This window comes from Theropithecus gelada, chromosome 20, assembly GCF_003255815.1.
Source record: "Theropithecus gelada isolate Dixy chromosome 20, Tgel_1.0, whole genome shotgun sequence".
In the NCBI taxonomy this organism is placed as follows: Eukaryota; Metazoa; Chordata; class Mammalia; order Primates; family Cercopithecidae; genus Theropithecus; species Theropithecus gelada.
Window position 1 is genome coordinate 65,592,135 of NC_037688.1, and position 27,815 is coordinate 65,619,949.

The following is a 27,815-nucleotide window of genomic DNA, read 5'->3' on the forward strand; positions in this document are numbered from 1 at the left end:
GTAAGGTGCTTACGACAATCAGTGGCACATGTACCAGTTATTATTGCTGCCCTATGTGGAGAAAGCTGACTTAGGTTTGACATTCAAGGAGGGAAGAAAAAGAAGCTCAAGTGGAAATGCCGAGTCAGTGGCCTGAATCCTGAGGCTGGAGTACCTGCGCTTGGTGGCTCACATTCTTCACAGGGCTCACGTCTCTGAATCAGCTTGCACCGCGAAGCGTCTAAAGGTCTGTTGAGGGCTAATTGGTTTTCCGCATTTCATGTATTTTTAAAAACATTGTTTACTCCCTTTTTTTCTGATTATAAAAGGAAGGCAGAGCCTTCATAGATGGCTTGGAACATAAAAAAATGCAAAGAAGAAAATAAAAATCATACTCTACCTTTCCGAGATGACACTGTGTGTGTACTTCCCGTCTAGCCTTTTGTCGAACTTCTTTGTGTATTGTTTGGAAGGAAGAAAAGTTCTAAAGATGACCTAAACACACAGGCTGAGGCCCAGGGCGGTATGCGTGTGCAGTTTTGTGTGGGTGCCTACATACTGCCAGGCTTTATTTTGACGTGGCTGCTATAACTGGATTAAATAAAGTGAACATGCAAACAGTCATGAACGCGTCGGTTGGGTTTAAGGAAAGCAAAAGAGAAATGCAATCTGCTTTCCCTATTGGAGATGAGATATTAATGATCTCCTCGCATCAATCATGGAGCTACAAGTTAGCCAGAAAGAGAGCTCTTCTCTCAATAAGCAAGCTGGCACCAAAGGGCCTCCCGAAAGTGGATTTGCCTGGAGGAGGTTCCTGGCCAGGCTCTCGACTGATTTGCCAACTTTTGGTTCAACATTTGCTTGTTTATACATCAAAGGAGGTTTGGGTCTGATGATGAGTTCAATGTCAGAAACGGGGAGCTAGGGAGGCAGCTCAGATGCCACCCCAGCCTCCAACAGGAGAGTGCTGCCTCTGGCCGATGGGGTTCAGACCGGAGAAGAGAAACTTCTCTATACCACTTCTGACCTGGGGCTGGAATCTACCTGCCTGGCTTTCGTATATTTGAAATGATAGCTGTTTCTCTTACTATGCTTCGCCTTATTTTAAGCGTGATATCCATAACTCGTGGGTTGGAGTGGCTAATTTTATAAACTGTCGATACACGTAAGGTCAATACCTAACTCTCATCACATGCCCACTTACAAAGGGCCCAAAAGAATTTCCCATGTCCCCCGTGGACATGAGAGTTGTTGAACATAAGAGTTATTGAGCATTTTTGTAACACCTTAATCATGTGTATATTATCATCAAGATTTTTCTCCTGTCAACAACACCATCATTATCACCACTACCACCACCACCATTATGATCATCATCCACTTAATAGGCACAACTAACTGTCCCCAAGGGCTTTTCCATATATTAATTCGTGCAACAACTCTATGGCATTGGTATGATTATCATCATTCCCATCTTCCAGATGAGAAAACTGATACAAAGGTAACTCATCTAACTTACCCACGGTCACACACTGTGAGTGGGCGTTAGAGCTGGCCCGTGAAACTTCACAGTCTGGCTCCAGAGCCTGGATTCTTAACTGCTATGTTATATGCTTTATGTAGTATCCTATACAAGAGGCCCCTGAATATTCCACTCTAAGCCAACTTTATTATTTTTAGAGACACGATCTCGCTTTGTCACCCAGGCTGCAGTGCAGTGGTGCAAGCCTCAAACTCCTGGCCTTAAGCGATCCTCCTACATCAGCCTCCCAAGGTGTTGGGATTACAGGTGTGAGCCACTGCACCCGGCCTCTAAGCCAACTTTAAACAGCTTCAACTGTTTTCTTTCAATGTAGCCTTATTTGAAGCCTAATATCCGTAAGTCATGGGTTGGAATGGCTAATTTTATAAATTTGTTGACACACATAAGATCAATACCTAACTTTCATAGCATACCCACTTACAAAGGACCCAACAGAATCTCCCATGTCCCTGGTGGCACATGAACACACTTTGGAAAAGGCTGACCCTAGAAAGTAGGGGAAGGACCTGTCCCTACCCATGCAAAAAGATATTTCTATTTACATTCAGCAGGATTTTCTTTCATCTGCACACCTCAAGAGCATAAACCTGCAGGTCCTCTCAAATGCAGTCACTATGGAGTAATACAAGAACACAGGCCTTAAAGTCAGACGGAACCCGGTTCCATCTCAGCTCTGTCGTTCACTAGCTGTAGGGCCTTGAGTAAGGTAAAGCGACTCTCCAATCTCAGCTGTATTCATTTCTGAAATGGGGTAACACCTGCTAAATGAGGGTGAAATGAGAAAATGGACTGGAATGCGCCCAGCGCGGGGTCTTCCCGTGGTCAGTGAGGATGCTCCATCTCCCCATTCCCATTATCATTATTCGAATTTTATAAAGATGGAGAAATAGAGGCATGGCCAGTCAAAGCCATTTGCTGACATCCCATGGCGGTGGTCTAGAAGAGCTGGCATTTCGACCCGGGCGGCTGGATTCCAGCATCTATGCTCTTGCGCTTCACACACTGTGTCCCAGGGCTAACACGGCTGCCCTGGTGACCCTGGATGAAGTGGAGAAATTAGATCAACCAGGGAAGGAAAAGGCCCAGAGAAACTCCAATTTTCACTTTCCAGCTCCCTGGAAGAGTCCTGTCCTCACACACTGAGACTTGAACAGGTTTCAGAGATTTGAAAACCTTCTCTGATGCTCCCTGAGCCAAGGCCAGAGACTTGTAGGGATGTTTCCAAAGACCTGATTATTCAGGCTGAGAGTAAATGTGCGGGCACCTGCTTCCGCAAGCCCTGCTGGGGCTGCCTGGGAAAATGACAGTTGTGCTACCTGTCTTGCAGTCTATCTAGAGACTTTACTTTTGGAGGAAAGCAAGGAGAAACAGTGAACACAACCCTCCCCTTCATTTAATAATAGAAACAATCAGGACCAATTTGGCAGCTATTAGAATACTAGTTTGCCTTTATGCCATCTCTTCACAGGGGGAGCCAGAAGTCCAAATTGGTTGCTCAAGGCTGGAGATGAAGATAGAAGGTCAACACTGCTATTAGGAGCTACGTGGAATTAAAAACCGAGGCACCCTGTGGCCTATTCTGTATTTCACTGCTTGCCTTTGTTCCTCCCCATCTCTCGGTCTTTCAAGATCTCTGCCTCCGTCACTTCCTCTTTTACCAGGGCTGGTCCAGACACATGAAATATCAGAACGGGAAGGAAATTTGGAGACTTTCTCATTCAACCCCCTTGTTTTTCAAAGGGAGAAAATGAAGTCAAGAGAAGCAGAGTAGCTGCCTCAAAGTCACCAGTGCATTGGGAGAAAGCAGACCTAGAACACAGAGAGGCTTCATCACGTGAGAATTATGAGCTTGGACTCCCTGAACACTCACTTGGGCACGAGTGCTGTGAGTTTGACCAAGCAACTTCACCTTTTTGAGTCTCAGTTCCCTTATCCATAAAAGGAGGCTAATACATTGCCAATAATCCCCACTCAGTGCCAGAAAATTAAAAGAACACAGAAAAACAGAACTAATAGAGAGTCTGGGCTTGATGATATAATTTGCACGGCTTGATTTAGCCATACCTGAAGTCAGCCCTAATGTTTTAGTTACCTGATCTGGTAATGTTCTTTACCCTTAAACTAGTTTGAGCTGGGTTTCTGTCATTTCCCACCAAAAGAGTACTCCCTAACATACCACCAGTGAAGGAATGTGAGCTGAGCCATGCCCACCTCTGGTCACTTGGGAGGGACCACGGATGATGGGCTACAGGTAGGTTTATTCACGCAGCAGGTGAGGCCACAGCTAACAAAGAGGAAAGTGGCAGTGAATGGGACGTTGGCTTGTTCTACTATTAAATGAATGCTAAACTACTGCCCTAACTTCCTGTAAATGAGAAAATCCCAGCTGGGAACTCATGCTCAAGAGTTGGAACTTGTGAGCTATTCTGTCAAGAGACCTTTGGGTTTAGGGTCTTGGAGGGAGGAGTAAGCAACATTTCCTTAGCCTGAGACTTCTTTATGCTGTCCTGCGACATGTGGGTACCACCTGTCAATTACGGATGCACATCAATTATACAAAATGTACTCAGGCACCTAGAGGCACAATTCAGGCCCATTCTCCATCTATTTCTTTCTCCTACCAGCAACAATTTAGTTCTATGTTCATCATAACAATGACATAATCAGTGACATCACTATCATCATAGACATTTACTATGCCAAACGCTGCATATGCAGCATCTCATTTAATCCTCTCAATGACCAAATGAGTATAGGTCTAGTAATATTTTCATATAATATTATGAAACCAGCTCAGAGAGGTGAAGTCACTCATCCAATGCAACACAGTAGATCAGAATTCCAAACCAGGTGAAACCTCGCAGTCCCTGCTTTTAACTTGCGCTATACTCAGCTCCTAGCACAGTGCCTGACAAATAGTGCACAGAGAATAAATCCTGACTAGGCTGAAACAAGTAATTCACAGACAAGTTAATACATTTACAATGGGACCCCTTCTTGAGACACAACTTTGTTTGCACAAATCACCTATTAGCTGCTATCCAGAGAAGAAAAAGGGTTTTTCCTTCTCTACCTAAGGGTGGGGAACACCAATATCCGAGCCACTTCTGACAACTAACCACCTCTATGGAATCCTTGCGCAGTCCTACCTTGCTCCTGTGGCTCTGGGGCCAGAAAACCTTGGGTTCAAATTCTAGCATTTAACCAGTGCGTGATCTTCAGAAAAATCAAGTAAACTCCAGAAGCTTGACAAATGGGGAGAATAATTCTTATAGCTGCATTGAGTGGCTGTGAAAATAAATTTGGATCCTATACAAAAAGGGCTCATTTAGTAGGAACACAATACAGAGTGGCTGTGATTCTTCTGACTCATCCAGCCAGGCCTCTCTACTTAGTGGCCTGAATGTAGTAAACTAATCTGTGCTAATTTCCAGAGCACCTTCAACCAGAGCACCTTCAACCAGAGCATCTTCGAGTTCAGGTGTTGCAGAAAGGGGCCTCCTTTTTAATGTAAAGAAGGTAGGCTGTGAGTAGGGCAGGAACAATCCATAAATAGCAGAATGAAATCAAAGTTTCAATCTAGAAAAATGATACAACACAAGGATTCTAGGGTTACTTTTTTTTTTTTTTTTTTTGAGACAGAGTCTCACTTTGTTGCCCAGGCTGGAGTGCAATCTCCGCTCACTGCAACCTCCGACTCCCAGGTTCAAGCAATTCTTGTGCCTCAGCCTCCCAAGTAGCTGCGATTATAGGTGTGCACCACCACACCCGGCTAATTTTTGTATTTTTAGTAGAAATGGGGTTTCACCATGTCGGCCAGGCTGGTCTCGAACTCCAGACCTCAGGTGATCCACCCGCCTCGGCCTCCCAAAGTGCTGGGATTACAGGCATGAGTCACTGCACACAGCCAGATTACTTCTTAAAAGCTCAGGAGATGGAGCTACCTGCTTGCTTTTGTTCCTCCCCTGCTGTGGATAAGTGGGTAAACTGAGTCACACAGCCAGCCAAAACGACACTCCCACCAGCAATGGCAGAGATTAAAAACAGAGATGTGGTCGGGGGCTGGGTTGGGGAACCGGGACAGGCGAGGACTGAGCGACCTAAGATCTAGGAAATAACTGCCATGAGAAAATTCAGGCACAGACTTAATCGACCTTCAGATTTTTTAAGACTGGTTAGAAATCTGGATTTTCATAGGAAATACTGTTGTTTTTAAATAGGGCTATTAATTTTCAAACAAAGCACCTGAATGAAAACAAGATGAAACAAAACACTTGAGAGCTAAACCATGCATGTTAACAAGCTGAAATTATCCCAAGCACTGCCAAGTCCAATGCTAGACCAAGACCCCTGGATGTCAGAGTCACGCTGGACTGGTTTTCAATGTTTCTTTCTTTTTTTTTTTTTAGACGGAGTCTCGCTCTGTTGCCTAAGGTGGAGTACAATGGTGCGATCTTGGTTCATCGCAACCTCCGCCTCCCAGGTTCAAGAGATTCTCCTGTCTCAGCTTCCTGAGTAGCTGGGATTACAGGTGCCTGCCACCACACCCGGCTAATTTTTGTATTTTTAGTAGAGACAGGGTTTCACCATGTTGGTCAGGCTGGTCTCGAACTTCTGACCTCGTGATCTGCCCGCCTCGGCCTCCCACAGTGCTGGGATTACAGGCATAAGCCACCGTGCCCGGTCTTTAATGGCATTTCCTATTGGAATGGGGAATCCCATCATGTGATGTCACCTACAGGGGGCACTCAAGACCCTATCCCTTCCAGCTGATGGATGGTCATGGAGATTTGGGCTCAGCTCAATGCTGAACTGGAGAGATGCTATTTTTTTTTGACATTGTTCATTTTAAGCGAGAGAGGTGTGAGGGATCTGGGTTGGGGTTCTGGGTGCCTCCAACCCCTGCTGATGTGTTAGGCACCAGTGAGGGAGTGAGGAGGACATGGGGCTGGGATTAGGACCCCTGGGTTCAAGTCCATGCTGCTACGACACTCTTCCACTGCAAGGTCAATTCCCTGAGAAGAAGGGCTTGGTCTTGTTTGCGGCTAAAACAGCGATTGGCACATGCCCATGCTTGGTAAGTATCTGAATGACTCGCTGAATGAACAATCTGGGGACACTGCATATATTAGGGGCCTCAGTCTTCCCATCAATAAAATGGGAATTAACCATGGATGCCCTACTGAAAGGGTTACTGCAATGAGACATTGGACTCGTGGAAGTCCTTGAGGGCAAATAACCAAAAGGGCTGTGACACCATGAGAAACATCTATGGTTATCTTTGTCCTTGGCTGACAAGAGGGACTACTTCAGATCCCACGCAGACACAGCAAAGGACAGCTGGTGCCAAGCCTTTCTCCCACCCTCAACTTTTCTGTGGTTGCGTGAAACCAGCCTAGAAAATTCCCCAAATGATCGCTCAGGTTTTTGCTTCCATTTGGCATGAGGGGTAGGGGGTTGAGGTGTTACCTTGCATTGTCCCGGCCGTGTGACTTCAAGAAATTCATATCTCGGTATCGGGAGAGAAACGCCACCAACTGGTCATTTGTCCTGTGGAAACAAACCAAGGGGAGACTCAGGCCAGAGACCGTGGGTACTATCTTCGTCAAAGAAACCCAGTTTCACCGATTATGTCAGTCTGCTCGAAGCACCTTCTTTGATCACTTGCACACGGGTTGATAAGGCATCCTCTTTAAATTGCCGTTTTTATGTCACAGTCACTGACTCTTATCACACTATGTTAAAAGGGGCTGTTTGTGCATTTCTCTCCTCTATACTCCAATATACTGGAGACTCTTTGAGGGCAAGTGGAGTGCTCTACATGTTTGGGAATCTCCAGTGCACGGCATTGGGCTTGGCAACAGCAAGTCATCAGTGTGCGGCCCAAAGCTAAATATACAGCAACCTCAGGACCTTTGCATCTGCTTGCCTGGGAAATTTATCCCAGTATTGCTGGCTTGGTCTTGTCGTCAGGTCTCCTTTCAAATACCACCTCTTCAGAAAGACCTTTTCCGACCACTTAACCTAAAGTAGTACCTGCCTCCCCTTCTCTCCCCACCTTTATTACATCACTCTGTTTATAATAATTCACTATTGTATAACCACTTGAAAGCATTGACCTTGCTTTCATTAGAATGTAAGCTCCATGAGGACAGAGCCCAGCTGGATTTGTTCAACACTGGCATACAGTAGGAGCTATATTAATGTTTGTTGAAGAAATAAATGAATCAAAGTGATGTGTGTTCAAACTGACTCCTTCAAATGCACTTTGAGCAATGAATGCATCAATGAATGGATGGATACCAAGTCCTCGATAACCACGGGCTACTGAATGAGAGAGCTTTAAAAAATATGAAGTGCAATACAAATGAGAGACATCGTTCCCAGCACTGTTATCCCAAATTTATCGCCATCAATCTCGGCACTAGCAGTGTAGTCACAGCTAATCAGCCTGCGCATACAGCTGTGACAGTGTTTTAAAAGGCAGTCACACGGGTCTCCATCTGCCAGAAACACAGTCGCCTCTTCTGCTGAATAAACCCAAACAGGTAAATGGTGCTGATGTGACAGCTCCTTTATCACCAGCTTTCTCTGCTTCGGAATTTTTACTTCGAAAGAAAGCGTTAACTATTGTTTCAAATGGGAGGAACAGAGAAGAGGGCAGAAAGATTAAAAAGAAAAAAGCATCTCTGGAGTTATAATAGAAGCTAGACCTTTGAGAAGCAGGACAGTGCCTTAGAAAGCAATGCTTGGGCAGAAAGAGAAAGATCTGGGGACAGATCCCAGCTCCATGACTGAGTCAGCAGCTGTGTGTCCAAGGATGTCATTTAACCTCACTGAATGGTAGCTTGCTCTGAAGACACCTAGGTTGAGAATTAAACATGCCCAGCACCTAGTAGGTCCATCATGCATATATACTGAATGGACAACTGGGTAGATTTTAAGGGCACACAGTAGGTGTACAATCAATGCACGCATTTGCTCTATCTGCCTCCCAACTGTTTGGTCTGAGCTGCCCCTACTGCTCACCCTCCTCCTTCATTTCCCTGCACCTCCGCAGTCTCGCCACTCCAAGCCCCTGTTCTCTCATTGGATGACTCATGTTGACCAACTCATAATTCCAGGGGAGGGGGCACAAAGCAGTTAAGAGATGCTGCAGTGAAAATGAGCGCTGCTCATGTCCCATCCTATTACTGAAATAAACACCAATTCAAAACCAGCCATTCTAGCAGCGGCAGGCACCGTGTGTCTGCAGGGAGTTGAATACAGCGCACACACGGAAAGCTAAACCTTGCTGATGGGCACAGAGGTGAACCCAGGGATGTTCGCAAAGGGCTAACCCCACGTGGCCATACAATGGTGCATCTCCCGCGTGGTTAAACCCCATTGTGCATGCCAAGGTAAAGTCCACTGGTGCCTCCGACTCTGTTACCTGTAGCTCGTGGGGACAGGGCCTCTTTAATAAGTCGCTGGCAGAAGTGGAAACTAAATCGGCCTATAAAAAAAATTTAAGCAATGTTTCTCTCCAAACCATAAAGAGGCCCCATTCTAACTCTGCGTTTTAACAGCTCTTATTTACCAACCCCCTCACCACTCTCTGCGACAGTTCATTATTGTTGTCCTGATGAATACGGGACAAGTTAACCTCTGAATGAGTCCCCGGCAGTTGGAATAATAAATAAGGCCTCTCAGGCACTGTTAGTGGGAGGATTGAAGGGGCCGGGCCGGGGCTCCTGGGCCCCCTTCTCGTGAAGCCTCAGGCCTCCCAGGGTCAGCGGCTGCAGTTCCATTTGGCAACCCCAGAAAGCGCCTTTCAGGGCTGTGAGCTGGGGCCATTTTCACATTTACCGCTTCACCGAGTCCCCATCTGACGGGGATGAATAGGCATTTAGCGAATTTACTTAGCGATGCTTCCACATGAAATCGTCTCAAAAGATGACATCTTAGGGGAGGGAGGGTGGATGAGGAGGGGGCTGAGGTTTCCAGGCCCAGAGCTTTTGGGCAAAGCCGCCTTTCAAAGCCAAGCGTTGTGTGCTTGGCAAAGGATCCTGATGGATTGTCTGGAAGGGTGGGGCGGGGGGACCCCTGCCTATCCCCCTTCCTAGGGGCCCGGGCCCCTTGCTCTCCCTCTGTGTGAAATGCCTGCTCTGAATGCTAAAGCCCATCCCCCCAGTCCTTCTCGAAAGGGAGATGGAAGTTGGCTGAGGACCAAATTCTCCTATTGTTGCTTTCAGACGCCTGTCGATAATTGCCTACATAATATTTAGTTCTCTCCAGATAATTAACAGCTTGCGATCTGTTGACATTTTACCCCGTTCCAGTTTCTCGCTCGCTCGCTCTCTCTTCCACTCACACACATTTCTCACTTCCCTTTCCTGGTGGAGTCATCTGCCAAATGGTTCCCATAGTTCATCCCTTGTATCTGTCTCGTCATCAATTTCCTCCTACTTTTTGCTGAAACGATTAGAAATCACGTCTCTTGGTCTATGCCAGTTCCTCTGCTTCCTGAGGATAACTGGGGCCCATTGCTACCACCATTGGAGTCACTGGGAAGTCTCTGCTGAAATAAGTAAGAAATAAATATTAAGACAAACTTACTGGGAGCCATGAGAATCTTGTTGGAAATGAATAAAAAAATGAGTAATAAAATAATCTCCCAAGTCACAGCCATTTACTAAATGTGCACCATGCCCTAAGGTCATGGGAAAAGACTTTTGCCACATTTTATTGCATTTGATATTCACAACGATGCTAAAAAATGTAAATTTCGGCTGGGTGTGGTAGCTCATGCCTGTAATTCCAGCAGCTGGGGAGGCCAAGGCGCGCGGGTCACTTGCGGTCAGGAGGTCGAGACCAGCCTGGCCAACATGGTGAAACCCCGTCTCTACTAAAAACACAAACAAACTAGCCAGATGTGGGCTGGTACACCTGTAGTCCCAGCTACTCAGGAGGCTGAGGCTGAAGAATTGCTTGAACTTGGGAAGTGGACGTTGCAGTGAACCCAGATCGCTCCACTCCACTGCAGCCTGGGTGAAAGAGTCACACTCTGTCTCACAACAACAACAACAACAACAACAACAACAGGAATTTCACTCTCATTTTACAGATGGGCAACCAAGACTCAGAGAAATCATCCATTTAATAAAGTGCAGAACCAGAACTGGAACCCGGGGACAAATGTCACAGCTTGTGTTCTCTACTACGAGACTGCCTCTACAAATGATAGTGAATGAATGAGTGAGTCAATGAATGAATGAATGTATTCCACTTCAAGTGCAGAAGAAAAAAAAATACAGGTGCGATAATGTCTTCCTCTTCATAGCCTGGTCTGCAGCCCACTGCTATTAGACATGCCATACACTTCAGGCCTCACCCAATACCTATTGAGCAAAAATGTGTTTTTAAACAAGATTCCAGATGATGCACTTGCCCTTTAAAGTTTCAGAAGCATTGCTCTAAGTCAAGTATGACTATCGGTAGTTAATTCTCTACTTTCCATCTTTATCTGCTCCTCATGGTTTCTTCTGGAGAGCCTGGACTATGAACGAATTACTTTCATTTCAATAAGCCTTAGGTGTTGAGAGTATTAAATAAAAACAATACACCTAATACCTGTGCCATAGTACTCGGCATACAGTAAGCCCATGATAAATGTCAGCTATTATATAATAGCATTATTATTACCATCTTGAACATCAGAAGCTTAAGACATCTTGAACTGTGGAAAACAGTGTAAAGACCCAACCTGATTTGAACTTGGAAGGCTTTCTGTGCATAAGACCCATGGAATGTTCTGCAGAGCATAGTTTAAGAGATGTCCAGGGCCTCTTCCCAGCTGGTGTCAGACTTAGGGACCGGCTCCCAGAGGGCCATGGTACCACTGTGTGTGTCTTATCTATATAACAGCTCTGGACATTAAGATATGAAGGAAGAGAGGGCAGAGTTCTCAGGTTCCCATAGCACCCAGGAGCCCATGCTGTATGGAAAAGGTGCTCTGGGCACACAGAGGCAAGCAAGCAATGCCTGTTTGCTGGTGGCATGTGACAAGAGATGAAGCCTGCTCAGCTTCCACTAGGAAGGAGCCCAACACAGAACCAACTGTACCTCTCCGGGCTCCTGGTGCTCACCTGGCACTCATGCCCCAGAACCCCTTCCCCACTGCAGGATACTGTCAAGGACCCTGCCAGAGGTGCTCACAGTCCAATGGTGGAGGCGACAGGATTAAAGCCAAAGTTACATGCAGGATTTTGTGAATGTCAGGATTCAGGATTTCAAACCTCTGATGCTGCCAAGTGTGCACAGATTCCAGGGGACACTAGAATTATTCCTCCTGGACTGCAATGAACCAGCCACTGTGGGGCAGAAATGCACATGAAAGACTATGGGGAGGCCGGGCACGGCTGTAATCCCAGCACTTTGGGAGGCCGAGGCGGGTGGATCATTTGCAGTCAGGAGTTTGAGACCAGCCTGCCCAACATGGTGAAACCCCGTCTCTAGTAAAAAATACAAAAATTAGCTGGGTGTGGTGGCACGCACCTCTAATCCCAGCTATTTGGAAGGCTGAGGCAGGAGAATCGCTTGAACCAGAGAGGCGGAGGTTGCAGTGAGCCGAAATCGCGCCACTGTACTCCAGCCTGGAGGAGAAGAGCGAAACTCCGTCTCAAAAAAAAAAAAAAAAAAAAAAAAGACTATGCTGTTGCATGAGGGAATGTGAAATCAGGTAAGTCGAGGAAGTTGAAGGTTGACGGTTGAGGCGCTTTCAATCTGAGCTGAGAATAGGCTACAACTGTTTCCCCAACTTCTGCTTCTAGTGTATCCATAATCTTTAAGTTATTTTATATGTATATTTAATTTAAATACCACTTTAGCTTCATCTTATGCACCAATGTTTATGATATTTGATGTACTTTTTTTTTTTTTTTTGGAGTCTTGCCATCTTAATCATTTTTCTGAGATCAGACGAGGTAGGGTGCGTTCTGGCTGGTATGTCTGTAGACCGTCTTAACCAGTTTTCAGTGTACAGTTCACTGGTGCTAGATGGATTCACACTGTTGTGCAACCATCACCAATATCCATTTCCAGAACTCTTTTCATCTTGCAAAACTGACACTCTCTGTTAAATAATAATTATCTCTCTCTCTTTTTTTATAGCCCCTGGCAACCCCCATTCTACTTCCTCTCTACTATTTAAACCATTCTAGGTACCTGACATAAGTGGAATTGTACAGGATTTGTGTTTTGGTGGCTGATTTATTTAACTAGCACCGTATCCTCAAGGCTCATCCATATTGTATCATATCTTAGAATTTCTTTCCTTTTTAAGGCTGAATAATATTCCATTCTGTTGTACCACTTGTATGTTATTTTTTCCCCGTTACACATTAAAAGCATTAACGACCACACGTCTGTATACTTCCTAAATCAACTGGGCTGCCAGGGGCACACATGGAAGGGGTCAACTGTCCTGGTTTGCCCAGGACTGAGGGAGTTCCCATGACACAGGACTTTTAGTTTTAAAACTGGATGGTCCTGAGCAAATGAAGATGAGTTGGTGACCCCAGGCACATGGCTCTATTGAGGGCTGCACGACCACAGGAGAACTGCCCACTCCACAGAGGCAAAAAGCTCACCTTCCTATGATGAACCCAATGTATAGAAAACAAGATCACAGCAGGGCCTATTGTAACCCTTTCCTATGCTTTTAAAATCATTATGAAAGCTTAGATCACAGCAAGGTAAAGACTGAAATACCAGCAATAGCAACATCATCATCATCATCTAACACTTGAGTGCCTACTATGTGGTATTTGCATCTATTAACCCACTTAATCCTCATGACCACCCTAAGAGGTAGATGTCATTATATTTATATCCATTTGTTATTATATAAATGGGAACATGTATGTACACGGATTTTTGCGTAACGACATATGCCACTTCTGTGACTCATCAGCACATACAGGTGGACTTCACCCTTTTAACAGTTGCACAGGATCTTATAGAATGGGCATAGCCCGCCAGGCGTGGTGGCTCATGCCTGTAATCTCAGCACCTTGGGTGGCTGAGGTAGGCAGATCACGAAGTCAAGAGATTGAGACCATCCTGGCCAACATGGTGAAACCCCATCTCTACTAAAAATACAAAAAAACTAGCCAGGCATGGTGGTGGGCACCTGTAATCCCAGCTAATAGGGAGGCTGAGGCACGAGAATTCCTTGAACCTGGGAGGCGGAGGTTGCAGTGAGCCGAGACTGCGCCACTGCACTACAGCCTGGGTGACAAGAGTGAAGCTCCACCTTAAAATAAAATAAAATAAAATAAAAAGGCATAGCCAATGCCCTAGTGATGAACACTTAGGTCATTTCCATTTTCTCCCCGTTACAGATACTGCTCCATTGAACACCCTTGCATAACTATCTTTTCACATGTGGGCATGACAGGTTTCTGTAGGATCAAATTCCCAGATATGGAATTGTTCATTCTAAGATTATTTTTAAGTCTTTAATTTCAGAAAGCAAACTACATGGAATGAGGCTTCTCTAAGAGTTGAGAATGCCCAAGACTCACACCACTGCACAGATATCAAGCCTGCGGCTGCCAGAAACATGGGGAGGAAGAAGGCAATTGCATAGGTGATGGAGTTGGGATGTCCTGCACAGCTGGCAGGCTCTTGGCTTCTCCAACAGGCTGGTAGGCTTACGCAGGGGCCTTATGGGTTCCCCAAAGGACCAACCACCAGTGGACCCTGGAAAACAAAGGAGGCTCACATGGAAGTGGAAAGGACCTTCTGTCAAGCAACGAGGTGGGAGCAGAACCATCCTCTACTGTGCCTGGAGCAGCTGCTACAGCTGGTGCCCATCTGTCTGCCAACAGACCCAGCATCTGGACTATGGGGCAGCACCTCAGACAGTGCTTTTCAGGACCATGGCTGTAGTCCTGGGATGAGCAAGCATTGAGTCCAATTCCATTCTTTTTCTCCAGGACCTCACACATTTACTGAGATGCTCAGTAAATATTCACTGCTTAATGCATGCCCAAGTGGAGGCCCGGTATGCAGGGTTCATCTCTGTGGCTTCTATGCTCAGCACAGCACCTAACCTACAGGAAAGGCTCAGTCCATCATTTACTTTTTATTTTTTTTTTGGTAGAGTCTCGCTCTATCCCCCACGTTGGAGAGCAGTGGCACAATCTCCGCTTACAGTAACCTCCGCTTCCTGGGTTCAAGAGATTCTCCGGCATCGGTCTCCTGAGTAGCTGGGATTATAGGCATGCACCACAATGCCCAGCTATTCTTTTCTTTTCTTTTCTTTTTTTTTTTTTTGGTGTTTCTAGTAGAGATGCGTTTTTGCCATGTCAGCCAGGCTGGTCCTGACCTCAGGTGATCCCCCCGCCTCAGCCTCCAAAGTGCTGGGACCACAGGCATGAGGCCTTGTGCCTGGCCTATCATCCACTTCTGTATCCACATCTCTGTCCATTCCACACCCTCTGCCAGGAATGCCCCTTCCTATGTCTTCGCCCAATGAACTGGGGGTGATATCGGGGAAGGAATCCCAAAGTCAGGGTACTCATGAGAAAATGCTTCATAATAACAACTGCAGAAAGATTTCCCTTTGTTGCTCATCAAGTATTAAGTGCTTGTCCTTTTTCAATTTTACAATAACCCATCCAGGAGGTACTCATTTGCGGATGAACAAACTAGGACTGGAAGAGCTTTCACGGCTTGTGCCAGGTCTTACGAGTGGTGGAGGGGAGATGCAGACCTCAGTGCCCAAGGGCCAGAGCCTGAGCTCTTATCAATCCCGCTTTCCCCGTGGCGAATAAGCTTCAGGAATGTGATCCATTTCTGTAGACACAGAGGCCGGAAACAAACAGGAAACTGCAGCTGCCTTCTGAAGCCTCCTACTTCCCTTCCAGGGGACTTTTGTTGAGTGTAAGTTGCACAACAGGAGTTGACACAGGTAGAACCTCTGTCCAGGGTGTGTGTAATTTTCCTGTGCTCCTGTAAAATCCGAAGTCCACCAAGTTTCCTCCTCTCCCTGCCTTCCATCTCATGAATGGATTCTAACTCACCCTGCCATCTCGTGAATGGATTCTAACCCACCCTTCCATCTCGTGAATGGATTCTAACCCACCCTTCCATCTCCTGAAAGGATTCTAACCCACCCTTCCATCTCGTGAAAGGATTCTAACCCATCCTTCCATCTCGTGAATGGATTCTAACCCATCCTTCCATCTCGTGAATGGATTCTAACCCACCCTTTCATCTTGTGAATGGATTCTAACCCACCCTTTCATCTTGTGAATGGATTCTAACCCATCCTTCTGTGTCCGGAATTGGTAGGTTCTTGGTCTCGCTGACTTCAAGAATGAAGCCATGGACCCTCGTGGTGAGTGTTACAGTTCTTAAAGATGGTGTGTCTGGAATTTGTCCCTTCAGACGTTCAGCTGTGTCTGGAGCTTTTTCCTTCTGGGGGGTTCGCGGTCAGGAGTGAAGCTGCAGACCTTCGTGGTGAGTGTTACAGCTCTTAAAGGCAGCGTCTGGAATTGTTCGTTCTTCCCGGTGCCTTCGTGGTCTCACTGGCTTCAGGAGTGAAGCTGCAGACCTTGGCAGTGTTACAGCTCATAAAGGCAGTGTGGACCCAAAGAGTCAGCAGCAGCAAAATTTATTGCAATGAGCAAAAGAACAAACCTTCCACAGAATGAAAGAGACCCAAGCCAGTTGCTGCCGGCTAGCTCCGGCAGCCTGCTTTTATTCCCTTATCTGACCCCACCCACATCCTGCTGATTGGTCTATTTTACAGAGAGCTGATTGGTCCGTTTTGACAGAGTTCTGATTGGTGCGTTTACAATCTTTGAGCTACACAGAGTCACAGAGTGCTAGTTAGCTAGATACGGTTAGCCAGATACAGAGTACCAATTGGTGTATTCACAAACCCTGAACTAGACACAGAGTGCTGATTGGTCCATTTACAATCCTTGAGCTAGACACAGAGTCACAGAGCGCTAGTCCTCCAAGTCTCCACTAGGTTAGCTAGATACAGAGTGCTGCCTGGTACACATACAATCCTCCTGTTAGATATAAAAGTTCTCCAAGTCCCCATCTGGTTCAGGAGCCCAGCTGGCTTCACCCAGTGGATCCTGCACCTGGGCTGCAGGCGGAGCTGCCCGCCAGTCCCGAGCGGTGCCTGCATGCCTCAGCCCTTGGGCTGTTGGTGGGACCAGGTGCCACCGAGCAGGCAGCTGCGCCCGTCCGGGAGGCTCAGGCCGCGCAGGAGCCCACCGCAGGGGGAGGAGCTCAAACATGGCGGGCTGCAGGTCCCGAGCCCTGCCCCTGCCGGAAGGCAGCTAAGGCCCAGCGAGAATTTGAGTGCAGCGCCGGCGGGCCAGCACTGCGGGGGACCCGGTGCAACCTCCGCAGCTGCTTGCCGGAATTCGCACTGGCCCGCGAGCCCCGCTCGCGGTCCGGGTTTCCGCCCGCGCCTCTCCCTCCACACCTCTCTGCAAGCAGAGGGAGGCAGCTCAGGCCTCGGCCAGCCCAGAAAGGGGCTCCCACGGCCGTGGCGGGCTGAAGGGCTCCTCAAGCACAGCCAGAGGGGATGCCGAGGCCGAGGAGGCGCTGAGAGTGAGGGCTGCTAACACATTGTCACCTCTCACTTCCATCTCGTGAATGGATTCTAACCCATCCTTACATCTTGTGAATGGATTCTAACCCATCCTTCCCCAGGGCTTATTTAGGGGAGGAGGAGACACTGCCACTGCTCTCTCCTCCACACTCCAGAGAGTTTATGCAAGGACCTTATTGACCACATCTTCTCACCTACTGGAACAATCAGGGAAGTCCAGGATTGGAGAGCAACAGTGAATAAAGGCCAAGTTCAGGACTCACCGAAGAAGAGACAAGAACAAAAGAACTGTAAAAAGGGCAAATCCCTGATTCAAATGTAGTCAAAGAACATGCACTTGTATGTTCACTGAAGCACTATTAACAATAGTAAAGACGTGGGATCGATCTAGGTGCCCGTCAATGGTGAATTGAATAAGGAAGATGCGGTATACATACACCATGGAACACTGTACAGCCATCAAAAGAACAAAATCATGTCCTTTGCTGCTACAGGGATGCAAATGGAGGCCACTGTCCTAAGTGAATTAACAGAAGAACAGAAAGCTAAATACCACATATTCTCACTTATAAGTGGGAGCTAAAAGTTGGGTTCTCATGGACATGAAAATGGGAACAAACACTGGGGACTACTAGAGAAGGGAGAGGAGGAGGGCACAGACTGAAAAATAACCTATGTGGGTACAATGCTCACTTACCTGGGTAACGGGGGCCTTCATACCCCAAACCTCAGCATCACACAGTATAACCCTGGAGCAAACCTGTACACGTACCCACTGAATCTAAAATGAAAGTTGACGTTACTTTTTTTTCTTTTTAAATTTACAGAGAGACTTATTTTGCTAAGATATGGGGGAAAAGGTATGAAAAATGCTAAAAAGTATATTTTTTCTTGGATTCCATAGGCATAATTCCAGCCACCATGAACAACTGAGGAAAAGAGAAATGGATAAAATGCTGGCCTGGCCTCCAGGCTCCTCTCTACCCCATCCTCCAGGAAGCAGCTGCAGAATCTTCCTAAAACATGAGTCTGACCACGTCACCCTTTGACTCAATACCTTCAGCGGCTCTCCATCATCTGTAGAACAATGTCCTCATCCCTTCGCAAGGCATGCAAGGTTGTCTGTGACCTGGCACTGCCTACTCAATCTTTGGAATTACTTGAAGTTTTCTAAATGTTCTGTGTTCTTTCATAACTCTAAGACTTTGCAAGCACTGTTTGGTCTCCTGGGAAAAATATGACATCCACTTCTTCAATAGGTCAGGCCCTGTGACAAACGCCTGGGACAGGAGTGGGTAAGATGGTTGGGGCACCTGTCCTCAAGGAACGCAAAGAACACTGGGGGAGGCAGACATATAGGTAGGTCCCTGTGATATGAAGTGAGACAGCAGGTGAACTGAAACACGGGCATTCAGGGGAGGCTACAAAAAGTATGCTGGGGACACCAGGGGACAGTACCTCCTTCTAAAAAGGCAGGCGGCAAACTGGAGAATGACTTGGATGATACAACCCAATCAGTTTTAATTGGATTTACCTTTTTATACTGACAAAAATGATGTGGCATTAAAACACACTCATTGCATTTGAATGGACCAGCAAACCATTTCACAAAGCCTCAGTACTTTCACAGGACATTTGTAAGAAACACATTTTTCATTTTAAACATACACACGCCTTTCTAAGAGGCAGTTTATCTGAAGTTCCATCAATGAGAACTCTTAACACACCAGCCCTTCCTTTAGACAGCTGTAACGGAAAGGTAACTGACAAGAATCAGCACCCAGGGGCCATGTAGGAACCTGGGACGCCACCGGAATCATGAATGAACTAAACTGACACTCCGCTTGGTGGTTGGCGGGGGGAGGGCAGGCTGGGGATCGTGTGTGTGCATGCTTGTGCACGCACATATGTATATGAAGTCTATTTAATTGTATTTTGCTTCTCTTAAGTCTGCTTATCCTCGTATGCCATGAGGCATCTCAAATGTGCAGAACATTTAGTTAACCAAATTCTGATTCCCATACAATGATTTATTACAGCCAGTTATTTGATTTGATCTTCGGGGAACCAGGGGAGGTCCACTTCAGAGGGCATCGAAAGATTGAATCTTAAAAGTAATACGATTTAAGTAGGAAAGCCAAGAGACGGCTACAAGGAAAGCTGTTTTCAGAGAGGTGTTTACAGTAGTTTCTCTCTGATCCTTGCCACTTTCTTGCTGTTTGATTTTCGGCAAGTTCCACAGGCTTGCTGAGCCTTGGTTTTCTAATCTGCCAAATGGGAGCATTTAACAACGGTCTATGAGTTACCTATGTTGTGGGCATGGTACATGCAGTGCCTGGTGCATAGCAGGTGCCCAGTAACTGGAGTTCCCTGGAAAGAAGTTTCTATATTCTTCACTAGAAATGCAGAGGGAAAGGTATGCCCACCCCTTGCTAGTTTCCTACCAAACTGTGACATTTCAATTCATACACACTTGTAGTTCCTAGCAAAAATTTAAGTTATGTATGTTCAAGTTGCTTGACTGTAAGCTACCTGAGGACAAGAACTTTATCTGGGTCATCTATGTTTCCTACTGTCCAGCACAGAGGCCTGGAACATGACAGGTTCCATCAGCCTTATGCCTATTTCTCTTGGGGTTCCCAGGCCCATTTCACTGTAGCCCACAGAAACTGCTCAGCACAACTGTGTTGCGAGACAGAATGAGGGCTTTTGTCCATCACATCCTTAATGCCAGAAACATCCTTCCTACACCTTCACCTAGAAAACTCTTGCTTGCCTTTGCAAAAGCTGGCTCAGTGTCAGTTCCACTGGGAAGTGCTGGAGTACAAATGACCATTGAATGGCACTGAACTGTACTGACATGCCGACCTTTCTCTTTGTGCTTATGGCTGAGAACAGGTACCTTTTTCACCATGCATCCTGCCCTGGGTTTGTTCAAATAATCACCATGACCTATAATACTAATTTGTCCATTTCCATTTCACCACACAGGTCTTCCTAATGCACCAACACTAATGTATCGGAATTTGGAGTGGTTAAAATAATGCAGATCTGACATCAGAGAAATGTAGGTTTCAGTCCTAGTTCCACCACTTACTGGCTGTGTGGCCTTGGGCAGGTCATTTTTAGTTAGCTGATGCTCAATTTTGTCATTTTTAAAATTGAGGATAATAACACTATGTACTTCATAGAGCTGAAGATGTAATGAAATAAGAGGGAGTAATCTGTTGCTTGCAACCACAAAATTCTAGCTGATACAGAAACTGGTACCAGAGTAGGGTAATGAGCGTTGAGCCAGTGAAAACAAGAGAGATCTACTACAGCTTAGGTAACCTAGCCCACAGAATGCTAGAATGTCAGCTCTTATTATTGTTGTTATTATTATGAATTCTCTAGGACTAGAGTCCGTACTGTGCCAGGAGTAGGATACAGCAAGGATCTCTAACTCCCAGAACTTTGGGATTGGGTCAGTTTGGATTTCAGCCCCAAGGTGAGATTGAGCTTGAAGGACAGTTGATACTGTCACCAAGCATCTCATTCTCCTTGGGCAGCCTGCCACGTTCACTAGCCTGTATGTATTGGAACAAGGTCAAAATGCATTGCAACACAGACAGGAAGTCATACATGCCATGGAAAAACACACACTGTGGCTTCTGCAGCAGAGAGATAGATTCTGGAGGATCAGGACAGGCTGCGTCCAGTATACTCTTTACTCGCAGATTTCCAAGGTTGCTTGTTTATCTCAGAGGGCTGAGGAGAAATTTAAAAAGGATTTTTAAACAGATTTTTTCTTTTTAAACAGAGGGCACAGGGTTTGAAGTAACTTGACAGTTTCTAGGCAAAGAAAACTTCAGAAATGATTTAAATGAGAAGTTATCATATAGATCATCAGTTTTTAAACTGCATCTGGGGGAACCCCAGGTTGGGGCTGGGCAGCTGGGGCCTCAAGACACCTCGGGTGAGGTTTCTTTACCGAGGATTCACTTCCACCTATATTGGGTGAAATTTCAATTGAGCAAAAATGCTTTAGTAGCCTAAAAACAAATGTTCAAAAATGATTTTAAAAACCCGAGAAGAAAACCTAGGTAATACCATTCAGGACATAGGCATGGGCAAGGACTTCATGTCTAAAACACCAAAAGCAATGGCAACAAAAGCCAAAACTGACAAATGGGATCTAATTAAACTAAAGAGCTTCTGCACAGCAAAAGAAACTACCATCAGAGTGAACAGGCAATATACAGAATGGGAGAAAATTTCTGCAATCTACTCACCTGACAAAGGGCTAATATCTACAACCTACAAAGAACTCAATCAAATTTACAAGAAAAAAACAACCCCATCAAAAAGTGGGCAAAGGATATGAATAGACACTTCTCAAAAGAAGACATTCATACAGCCAACAGACACATGAAAAAATGCTCATCATCACTGGCCATCAGAGAAATGCAAATCAAAACCACAATGAGACACCATCTCACACCAGTTAGAATGGCAATCATTAAGAAGTCAGGAAACAACAGGTGCTTGAGAGGATGTGGAGAAATAGGAACACTTTTACACTGTTGGTGGGACTGTAAACTAGTTCAACCATTGTGGAAAACAGTGTAGCGATTCCTCAAGGATCTAGAACTAGAAATACCATTTGACCCAGCCATCCCATTACTGGGGATATACCCAAAGGATTATAAGTCATGCTGCTATAAAGACACATGCACATGTATGTTTATTGTGGCACTATTCATAATAGCAAAGACTTGGAATCAACCCAAATGTCCATCAGTGACAGACTGGATTAAGAAATGTGGCACATATACACCATGGAATACTATGCAGCCATAAAAAAGGATGAGTTCGTGTCCTTTGTAGGGACATGGATGCAGCTGGAAACCATCATTCTCAGCAAACCATCGCAAGAACAGAAAACCAAATACTGCATGTTCTCACTCATAGGTGGGAATTGAACAATGAGATCACTTGGACACAGGAAGGGGAACATCACACACCGGGTCCTATTGTGGGGAGGAGGGGAGGGATAGCATTAGGAGATATACCTAATGTAAATGACGAGTTAATGGGTGCAGCACACCAACATGGCACATGTATACATATGTAACAAACCTGCACGTTGTGCACACGTACCCTAGAACTTAAAGTATAATAATAACAATAATAAAAGAATATCCAAATAAATTATAAAAAAATGGCCAATTTAACTTCCAGTTCTCTTTTGGGAGAGAAAATAGGCTGGCGTCTTACTCAATAGCAGAACTGGCTGAGCTCTGCCCTCACTAACTGCCCAATCTTGGGCAGATGACAATTTTTCTGAACAGCACTGTTGCCTTTATAATAACAGGAATCGCAATATGACATGCCTTGTGGAGTTGTTTTGGGGTTAGAAGGAATGATGTCAGGTTAAGCTGTTAGCATGGGTACCTGGTGTACAGTAAACAGTAAGTATTAGCTGTGTTACTCTTGCAGCTGTGAATTAAATTTCTTTTCTTTTTCCCTCCTTCCTTCCCTCCTCTCTCCCTTTTTTCTCTCTCTCTCTTCCGTTTCTCTTTCCTTTTCCTTTCTCCTTTTCTTTCCTTCCTCTTCCTGCATCCTGCCTACTCAATCTTTGGAATTACTTGAAGTTTTCTAAATGTTCTGGGCTTTTTCATAACTCTACGATTCTGCAAGCTCTATCAGCTTTCCTAGTAAATATCATTTTCCACTTCTTCAGCAAGTCAGACCCTGCCATAAGCATTTGCTGAGCATCTTCCTGTGTGCCAAAGACTGAGTTCATTTCTTTTTTTTTTTTTTTTGAGATGGAGTCTTGCTCTTGTCACCCAAGCCGGAGTGCAGTGGCGGGATGTCGGCTCACTGCAACCTCTGCTTCCCAGGTTCAAATGATTATCCTGCCTCAGCCTCCTGAGTAGCTGAGATGACAAGTGTCTGCCACCACGTCTGGCTAATTTTTGTACTTTTTAGTAGAGACGGGGTTTTGCCATGTTGGCCAGGCTGGTCTCAAACTCCTGACCTCAGGTGATCCACCTGCCTCGGTCTCCCAAAGTGCTGGGATAACAGGTGTGAGCCACCACACCTGGCCAACTGCGTTCACTTCTGACTTGAGACATGAATTCTGCTTTTTCGACAGCTGGGTATCACTTTGAGTTGTGCGGGCTCATTTCAATGAGGACATTTAAGCCTGGGTTTTATCTGACTCTACGTGAGCTCACACCTCCTGCTTCTTGGGTAAAAGCTATTCATTTACAAGTATTTATTTCTTTTCCCAGAGAGGAATGTACTCAGCGGCAATACCTTAGTCCTACTTCTAATGTGTTCCTATGGTGACCGATACAGTGTTTTACTAACAACAACAAAAATCCAAATTAGTAACAAATGTCATCTGGGATCTGACCACATAAACCCTGCCAGGAAGATGCTGATATAAGTTCATTGCTTGCTGATGAATTCTTTTCAGTGCCAGGTCTCTGAGTATTTAAATGGCTGCATGGTAAAAACAGGATCATAGTATAAATTATCAAACAGGACGTGTGGTAGATGAAGGCAGATTTGTGCACACCACACTATCTCCACGTACTCATTCAGCAAACATTTATGTGACACCTGCTATGAGTCAGATGCTGTTTCAGATGCTGAAGAAACAGCAAAGATGAAGACCAAATCCTTGTGAGAAAGGAGCTTTGGTGTTCCGAGGCATCCACGTACATCCTGGATTAGCTTCCCTGTATGCATTAAGAGCGTAGTCACGTACCACCCTTGCTAGAATCAAGAACACAGGCACTCTGCCCACTTCCTGTGTTTTGTGGCTCAAATGATGAACCTCAGTTGAGCAAGGCTTGGCTAGCACAATGTCTGGCATATTATAGTTGCTCAATGCACACAGGGACAAAGGTTGAATGCAATCTCTAAGTCTGTGCCAGGTTCCTGGTATGGAATTCACAAACTCAGACAGAATTCCTTTCATGCTAAGGCAGACACATCAGCAGGTCCCGCTGAGATAAGCCCGACTGAACGATAGCTTGATGTGCCACTGTTCTGCAGAAACATCATTCAGCAAAAGGTGAAGTAGGTTTAAAGCTCATCTCCACTCCTTGGTCCTTGCAGTACCACCTTGCAGGTTTCTTTATCCTTCTGAGCCTCTGTTTCCTTGTCTGAGTCGTGCAAAGATTTGATGAGACCATGGGTGTGGAAGACTCAATCCAGTGCCTGCCACATAGTAATCGCTTGATTATCTGGTAGCCCTTGTTTTGTATTTGGCTCTGAGTGAGGCAGAAGGATGGCAGGCTTCCCCAGGCTGCAATGTGCAGTCATCAAAAGTTTTCCCAGGGAAGCTGTGGTCCTTGGGATGTTGTTGATGGACCCAAGAGTTAGAGACCAAACCAAGAGCAACCTCTCTGTGGTTGGTTCCCTGGCTGGCTCTCCAGAGCGTGGCCAAAACAAACAAACAAAAAACCCAACCAACCAAACAAAAAACAAAAGAAAGATATTCATCTAAAGAAGCTGAAATCCCTCTCTTTTTCTACTTTATCTTATTACGTCTTCCCATTTTCTCCTAAGTAGCTGAACCACATATGTTAAGAGTCATTGTAATACTGAAAGGAATGGAAAACAGGTGTTCAAACAAAACTTGTACATGCTATTCATGGCAGCACTATTCACAATAGCCCAAAGTAGAAAGAGCCCAAATGTCCATCACCTGCTGAATGGATAAGCCAAATGAGGTCTATCCAGACAATGGGATATTAGTCAGCCACAGAAAGAGATGAAGTACTGATACAAGCTACAATGCAGATGAACCTTGAAAACATTATGCTAAGTGAAAGAAGCCAGATGTGAAATACCCACGTGTTGTATGATTCCATTTATATGAAATATTCAGAGTTGGCAAACCCACAGAAACAGAAAGCAGACTGGGGGTTGCCAGGAGTTGGGGGTCAGAGGGGAATGAGGAGTGACTGCTTAATGGGTACAGGTTTTCCTTCTGGGGTGACTAAAATATCTGTAACTAGATAGTGATGATGGTCATACACCATTGCGAATGTATTAAGTGCCACTAATTTCAATTGTATATTATTTTTGGCATATTAAATATAACTTGTTTTTTGAGAAGAAGCCTCACTCTGTTGCCCAGGGTAGAGTACAGTGGCGCGATCTCCTCTCACTGCAACCTTCACCTCCCGGGTTCAAGTGATTCTCCTGCCTCAGACTCTCAAGTCGCTGGGATTACAGGCATGTGCCACCAAATCTGGATAATTTTTGTATTTTTAGTAGAGTCAGGCTTTCACCATGTTGGCCAGGCCGGTCTCGAATTCCTGACCTCAACTAACCCGCCCTCCTTGGCCTCCCAAAGTGCTGGGATTACAGGCACACACCACCGCGTCCGGCTAACATATTTTAATGTTATTATTTATGTTTTTATTTTTATGCCACAATAAAAATATGCCAGTTGAACCCCAAAATTTCAAACTGAGAAATAAAACAACAGCTACAACAATAACCATGTTTGGTGTATCATCCCTATTTTATATACGCTATCCACCTAATCCTCACAGTTCCCCTAAAATAAGCAGCAGTAGCTCCATTTTACAATGGAACAAACTTCTGAAAATTGGATAACTTGTCTAATAATCATGACGATAATAACAATAATAAGTATAGGGTATAATAGTTACTTGCTGAAGCACCTGTTATATATCAGCTCAGTTTGCCTTCCCAACATCATCATGATGTACATATTATCATTATCACCCATGTTACAGAGGAAGGTGAACAGAGATGTTAAGGGACTTGTCCTAGGTTAGACAGCCCACAGGTAACGGAAACAGGGATCTGCACCCAGACCATCTGACCTCAGAGTCCACACGCATCACCACTGGAGCCCACAGGATACCAGGCGTGGTCATGGAACCGGGAAGGAATGTGGACACCTGCAGAACTTACCTCCCCGTCCTCTCTCATGGAAAATGGGAACAGACTAGGTATCTGCTCCATGACATCAAGGGACTGCATGGGATCCAGACCTTCTGCCAGGCTGCGTGGAAGCCAGACAGGTGTGATGTGTGAATGTTCCTCTGGCCTGCCAGGCTCCCAGACACAGATCCTTGATATTTGTGCAGGCACCTCCAGTTTACATGCAGAAGCAGCTGAGCCAACCTTAGGATTCATGAGAACCTACCACGGCTCATTGTCCTTTTGAAATAAACTCTCCAGCTCTTTGGAATGTTTTCCATTTTCATGGTGGTAAAATCTGAAAATGCCTCTAGGTGAAAAGACGTTAAGTCAAGACAAAACCCCTCCACTGGTCCTCAATCTAGGAGTAAGCCCAGAGATGTTTTTAATAAATGGGGAATGTAGGCCGGGCGTGGTGGCTCAAGTCTGTAATCCCAGCACTTTGGGAGGCCGAGGCGGGTGGATCACGAGGTCAGGGGATCCAGACCATCCTGGCTAACATGGTGAAACCCCGTCTCTACTAAAAATACAAAAAACTGGCCGGGCGTGGTGGTGGGCGCCTGTAGTCCCAGCCACTCGGAGGCTGAGGTGGGAGAATGGCATGAACCCGGGAGGTGGCGCTTGCAGTGAGCTGAGATCGTGCCACTGCACTCCAGCCTGGGCGACACAGCGAGACTCCGTCTCAAAAAAAAAAAAAAATAAATAAAATAAATAAATAAATAAATAAATAAATAAATAAATGGGGAATGCAAAAAAAATGCAATAAAATACCAGTGACTCTCATGGCACTTAGGAATAAAGGACCACAGTCACTGCAGCCACAGCAGTGTTACATGGAACAAACACTGAGCGCTCATTTGCTCCTTCATGCCTTACTTCACTAAGTACTGACTGAGCTCTCACTATGTGCCAGGCACTGTGCCAGGAATAAAAGACACGGTGGTGAGCAAAACAGGTGTCACCTCTCCACCTGTGGAACTGTCACCTGGGCAGCTTGGGTCACCATCACTGTCATCGTTTCTCGACCAGTTTCTCTGGGTCAGGCAAGGTGCTGTACATTTCATAGCTTAATCCTTACAGTAAAGGCTGAGGCGGGTAACTGATGGTTCCCATTTTACAGATGAGAAAACTGAGGCAGAGATACGTTGAGCAACACGCCCAAGGTCACGTGGCCAGTAAACAGAACAGCTGGAAATTGAACTCAGGCTCTGCTGCCTCCTCAAATGCACACTTTCAACCGCTTTGCTATACTGGCCTGATGGCCTGAGCCTTGGAAAATTCCTGCCGAATAGCAGGAGGAGGTTTGTAGGTCCAGTTCCAGATCCAGCTTACAGCGTCTCTCCAGGAAACCCAGGGCCACGAAGCCTAAGAATAAGGTATGCTGCAGGAAAGCTCAACACCAAGAGAAAATAATAGCAACAAAGCAACAGGAGGCATTTAGCCTGGTGCAAAGTAATTACCTGAGCTATAATGTACATATCCACTAGCCGGAAATACTAGCTATCATATGTTTCCCCTCTTCCAGCAGGCTGGTACAGTCTTCCACTTTTTTTTTTTTTTAAATCTTTCTTTTTCCCACTGCCAAGCAACTGATTATAAACTGAAGCAATCTCATCACGGCATTTTCTAATAGGAAACTTTTCAAAGGCTGCCCATTGCTTATAGGATAAACTTGGACTCCTTAACCTGGCTCTCAGGGTCTGGCCCCCACCT

General features: G+C 45.6%; 1 protein-coding gene across 1 annotated transcript in view; it reads right to left on the reverse strand.

Moving 5' to 3' along the window:
* Positions 1–27,815, reverse strand: part of XYLT1 (xylosyltransferase 1) — a 370,064-nt gene that overhangs the window by 48,763 nt on the left and 293,486 nt on the right. Inside the window, 1 exon segment of the mRNA XM_025371181.1 lies at positions 6,992–7,072. Within this exon segment, the coding sequence (XP_025226966.1) occupies positions 6,992–7,072 (81 nt within the window).